The 6000-nt window shown below is 37.9% G+C and overlaps 1 protein-coding gene across 2 annotated transcripts in view; it reads left to right on the forward strand.

Annotated features, from left to right (window-relative positions):
* The window catches only part of LOC108426368 (mannosyl-oligosaccharide 1,2-alpha-mannosidase IA), a 323337-nt gene extending 318234 nt beyond the window's left edge, over nucleotides 1-5103 (forward strand). For both annotated transcript variants that reach the window (XM_017695791.2, XM_017695792.2), the window contains exons 11-12: nucleotides 325-440; nucleotides 2990-5103. In XM_017695791.2, coding sequence (XP_017551280.1) covers nucleotides 325-440; nucleotides 2990-3140 — 267 coding nt within the window. In that variant the 3' untranslated portion in view covers nucleotides 3141-5103. The remainder of the gene's footprint in view (nucleotides 1-324; nucleotides 441-2989) is intronic.
* Nucleotides 5104-6000: the final 897 nt, after the last annotated feature.

Below are 6000 nucleotides of genomic sequence, written 5' to 3' on the forward strand. Positions count from 1 at the left end.
GTAACACAGGGGCCGCTCGTAATCACAGTGTAGATGTCTGCCTTTGTTATGAGCTAATCGTCCCTAAAATTGCCATGTCAGCTCGTTTTTACTTCAACTGTCAGATTTGTTGTGCATCTTTTGGCAAAATCTGTAGCGCAACATTCTCGTGTTATTAGTTATTGTTGTGTATTCATAAAGTAAATTGACTCAGTCAGTAGTGAATGAAAGCCAGATGAGAATAAGGGTAGGTAATGCTAGCATGTTAGCGTTCGTTCAGTGTAAGCCATGTTAGCATTTTTATGTGTACTGATCTTTTTATTCTTTTTTTTTATTTTATTGCAGGCGCTGGAGAAACACTGCCGCGTGGACAGCGGATACTCCGGCATCAGAGACGTTTACGCCTCTACAGTCAGCCATGACAACATGCAGCAGAGCTTCTTCCTGTCAGAAACTCTGAAGTGAGAGCGCTAATGATCCTGACTAGCGATCTGCTGTTTGCTGTTAGACTGAACTGGGCTCAGATTTATTCAATCTCGACACAGTCATCAGAGCTGAGGGCCTAAAATAGCAGTTTACACATTCTGTAAAGCTAAATATCCATTTATATTTAATGCTGTGTTCACACGTTTGTGGTAGACGGACGATGGCAAAGTAAATATTCCATTGTTTTCAATGGAGCCACAACGGAAAATTCTGCCAACGGCAATGTTCCACAGTCCGCTCCGGTGAGCACAACATGCTGTCAAGACTACAATTTTCTCAAAGTTTGGCACAGACTGCCGTGGTGAAATAAACTGGACATCGATTTTTTGGGGGCCATGGAAGCCAAGGTGTCATTAAATTCCAGACAGACTGTGTTTTATAACAAAAATAAGAGAATACAGAGTGTCCACCTGACTTCCCCCACAGGGGTTACACTGCATGATTTTAACCCCGATATTCAGTCTGTGTTATTCGACTCTAGTCTGCAGATTTTTGGGTCAGTCAGAGTCAACAGTTGGAGAGAGAGTCGGGTCATGTTTGAGGGACCGCATTTCAGACCATTCAGTTTATCAAACATGTTTGATCAGTGTACACTGCTCAACAACTCAATTTGAACAGATTCCTGCAACAGCCAATGAAAACTGAGAGCACAAAAGAAGAAAATACAGCAAGTAAACAAAGAAAAATGGGGAAAGGTCTCTTGCGTGTGGAGCAAAGCTTTTTAATGAGCTGAGTTTAGGGCACAGTCGAGTTTATGTACATTTAAAACACATTTTTAAACCCATGAGCCTCAATTAAACATGTTTACCTGCTGCTTTTTTAGACAGAGAAAACAGCACCGAGATGCTCCACGTTTGTTTATTTGGGTCTCCTGGTAACGTGAGTTTCGCACCAGTTCAGCTAAAAGTTGAGTAGTGTGTGATCCCTAATCATTTAGTGTGGATCCCCAATATATATTTTTTAAAAAAAAAACCAAAAAATATGCAAAAACAAGTTGGAGAGCGTGAGACGCTCAGGCTTTTAATAACCTGTTAAGACTTTGAATTTTACCCAAGGTTTTAGATAATATATATATATATATATACACAAGCCTTCCTCTAATAATCACCCATTTCTGCCCACACTGCAGTCATGTGCGTAGCTTCATGCTGCCATCAGCCATAAACAAGACTAATTTTGTTCTCTTTATAATGAAACATTGGAATCATTTTGCCACATGAATCATTTTTGTAATTTTATAGAATATAATCACTTAGTATAATCACTGTAATATAATGTGGATTTATTACAGACTGTTCACCAAAATGTAGTTTTATTCAACATTTAAAAAATTTGATAAGTTGATAAATGATAAATTATTAAAAATATACTATAATTAACATGAGGAGGAATAGTGGATATATTGGGCAAAGAATGTTGGAGATGGAGCTGCCGGGTAAAAGGAGAAGAGGTAGACTAAGAGAAGGTTTATGGATGTAGTGAAGGTGGACATGGAGATGGTTGGTGTAAAAGTAGAGGAGGCAGTGGATAGAGCAAGATGGAGGCAGATGATCCGCTGTGGCGACCCCTAAAGGGAGCAGCCGAAAGCAGAAGAAGATACTATAATTAACATAGCTCAAGATTTGATCTACTTTTGATATATGATAACTTCTGAATATTAGTTACTGTATTATCTTAAATGAATTCTTGATGCTATACAGAACTTTCTACAGCTCTCCATCTTTCTGAACTAATTTTTATTTACAGCTTTCTAGAATCCCACTAATGACCTAAACCGTGTGAAGTTGTACAGCGCTCACATATTAGAATCATTTTATGTATTTATCTGGAACAAAAATGGTTTTGTATTGAAATATTGTATTGAAATATGAAAACAATTGAACGCCAATTCCAAATTTTTTGAATGCTAGTGCCCACTGTGCCGGGAAAGTGTGCTCACTGCCCCCTAGTGTGTGTTCACTAGTGTGTGTATGTATGTGGGTGTTTTACTGCATGGATGGGTTAAATGTGCAATATGTTAATGTTTTTTGGCCATGATTTAGTTATCATTTAGTTATCATTTAGTTTGGCCAAGTTAGTCATAGTTAAGCCTTTATTTAGCTTAATAATACATAAAATAATAATAAAATAATACATACAATGAAAGAATAAAAAAATGAAACAAAAAACATGGTGCATGATGCAAAATATTGTTTGTGCAAGCTTTTGTAGCTAGCTAAACATGCATCTTTGGCGACCCTAATTGGAAGCTTACAACAACATCCAACTACAACCACCCTACCCACCGAGAGAGAGAGATGAATGTTGTACTTTCTTGGACTGCTGCTTTAGGATGGCTGTGGCATTACTAGGGGATTGAACTCAGGACCACCTCAGCATGATTTTGTTAGCATTGTTGCCATCATACTCCAGGGCCCATATCCACAAAGTATTGATGTAGGATGATATTCATGTCTTATTTACTTTATGCCTTAGCATACTAGCCTTATAAGCCAGATTTTAAGGATTTGTGTTGTACTTACAGATATCTGTACCTGCTGTTCTCTGATGATGACCTGCTGCCTCTGGACGACTGGGTGTTCAACACAGAGGCTCATCCGCTTCCCATCGTACACAAGAGTTGTTTACAGCAACACGGTGGCATGCGAGACACTCAGCAGACACATCCAGAGTAGCCCGCGATTACACTTACACTGATGCAGGGCTAACAGCCTTAACAGCCCTGATGCGGACTCTCGGCTCCTTTCCTGTAAAGGATGTCACGGTAAATGCTGTGATTGTACGTCTTTAAGCCAGGACATCCTGCCCTGCAGGAGGAGCCGGTGCTAATTTTTTTCCCCCGCGGACAATCAAAAATAAACGAATGACTTTTTGTGAGAAGAGCACCTTTTTTCGTTCCATTCTTTCCTCTGTGAGGAAAAATAGAATATCCTTCAGGCCCAAATCTGTGGGATGAGTGCCGCATCACAGGCCATTCTGACAGAAAGAGAAAACCACTTTTTCCTTCATGTTTCTTCGTCAGCAATTTTTATCATTCTTCAATACTTACTCTTCGGCCAAAGCTTTTCTTACATTTTCTTTTTTTTTTCTCTTCATACATAGTCTTTTTCAGATTTTTTTCCCTTAATATTTGTTTTAAAGTCATATTAATTCCATTAATGGAATTTGCTTTTTGAGGGACACACAAGGACCAAGAAATTTTGAAAGTAAAAAAAAATCTAATTTTTGGAAGAAAAAAAAATGAATAATAACCACAAATCATGTTGTATCATGCAAAAAAAGATTGTTTTAATATTGTTTGTGTGAGATTTTTGTGTAAGGAGTAGAGCTGAATGATGTCAGAAGCAGAATGTGAGAGGAGAGAACAGGTAGGCTGCAAAAAAAGAAAAGAAGCCCTGGTTTTCTTGTGCTTTTATTGCATTGTAAGCCATGCAGCTCCATATTAATCACTTACTGTCCAAATCCAACATCACCACTGAAATACACTGTGGAGGGTTATGCACACACACACACACACACAACACACATGAATGATGGGGACATTACATAGTCCCATATACCCGAACATTAACCGTAAATACTACTAGCTTAACCTTAACTTTACCCTAACCTTAAAATATGGCTTCACCTTAATTTTATGATTTAAATTAAAAGCTGGTCCCCACAAAGAAGAAAAGTCCCCATAACAAAAGTGTATAAAAAGGTTTAGTCCCCACAAGGAAGAAAACACCCCATAAAGAGAGTGCATAAACAGGTTTCCATCCCCACAAGAAAGAAAAGTCCCCATAACAAGAGTCACTATGCAGGTTTTGGTACCCACAAGGAACAAAAGACCCCATAAAGAGAGTGTATAAACAGGTTTTGGTCCCCACAAGAAAGAAAAATCCCCATAACAAGAGTCAATATGCAGGTTTTGGTACCCACAAGGAACAAAAGTCCCCATAAAGAGAGTGTATAAAAAGGTTTAGGTCCCGGCAAGGACAAAAAGTCCCCATAATGAGAGCGTATACAGGTTCTGGTCCTCACAAGGAAGTAAGGTCCCCATAACAAGAGTATATAAACAGGTCTTGGTCCCCACAAGGAATAAAAGTCTCAGTAGTGAAAGAGTGTAAACAGGTTTTGGTCCTGAAACGGAAGAAAAGTCTCTACAACATGGTATAAACCTGGTACACACACACACACACACACACACACACACACATTCCTCTAAAGGCCACACGTTCACAAAGAACGCCGTTTTTAATTATTTTTCCTCCACCATCTGGCACACTAGTGGACAAATGTGCTGTACATAACCGAATGAGTGTGACTGTGAGTGATCCCTGTTGTTAATCTTTGCTTTTTTTTCCTCTACTTTACCCCCCCCTCTCTCTCTCCGCTCGTCCTCTTTTTCATTCTTTGTTATTTTTCTTTTTTTTTACATGATTGTTATGTATAATTCTACTGTTTTATTTTCATTTGCTTCCCTCAGGTGTTTCTTGGAAAAAGAGGAAATTTTGATTATGATCATTGTTACTTATGACTTATGGTATGAATTATCCTTGTTGATTTTACTTATCTTTCAATGTTGTTGTATATTTTCAGATACTGGTAAAAATATCTGTGCAACTTTATACATTTAAAAACAACTGCACAAATCCCAGGAGTCTCACTGTCTTTCTTTGCATCTACGGATTTTCTCAGAGCCCTCGTTTCATATGAGTTAATTGATCCCAACTTTTTCATAACCTACTGTTCCGTAAAAATGCATTCACCCTTTCCTAATTTCTTTTATTTTATTGTATGTCACTTGTAATTGTTTCAGGTCATCAAACTAAATTTGATAGCCTGAGTAAACACAGAGAAGTTTTTTTTAATGATTGCTTCATTTATTGAAGGAAAATAATTATCCAAAAGTAATAGTAATAAAGAAAAAGTCATAGCCCCTTAGTAACTCAAATAAACGATTAACAAAATGCAGTTAATTATTGGAATCAATCAAACTAGACTCAGCTAGGCTTAATTACTGCCCCACCTTGATGAATCTAAACATCACTTAAATTGAACCTTTCTGGCAACATGAAGTAGGCTAATAGAACTCAAGGGGCAGCACACTGTGCTGTGATTAAAAGAGATTCTGTAGGTGATAAGGGAAGTTATCAGGATATGTCAGCCTGGAAAAGGTTTCAAAGCCATTTCTAAGGCTCTGGCACTCCACCTAACCACAGTGAGGGCCATTATTTCTAAATGGTGAAAACAGTAACAGTATCTGGTCTACCAAAGTTCCTCCAAGAGCACAGAGACAACATATCCAGGAAAACACAAAAGAGATGAACATCTAAAGAAACCAGCTAAATGAACATGAGAAAGAAACAAAGATGGTATCCATTGGAGAGTTGCAAGATGAAAACCACTGCTAATTAAGAGGAACATAAAAGCTTATTTCACCTTTGTTAACTTCCATGATGATCTCCAAACCTTTTGTAAAGAGGACAGATGAGTCAAAAAGTGAACTTTTGAACAGCATTACACAATTAGAACATCATTCCAAAAGTG

Source organism: Pygocentrus nattereri, chromosome 24, assembly GCF_015220715.1.
Source record: "Pygocentrus nattereri isolate fPygNat1 chromosome 24, fPygNat1.pri, whole genome shotgun sequence".
Classification (NCBI taxonomy): Eukaryota; Metazoa; Chordata; class Actinopteri; order Characiformes; family Serrasalmidae; genus Pygocentrus; species Pygocentrus nattereri.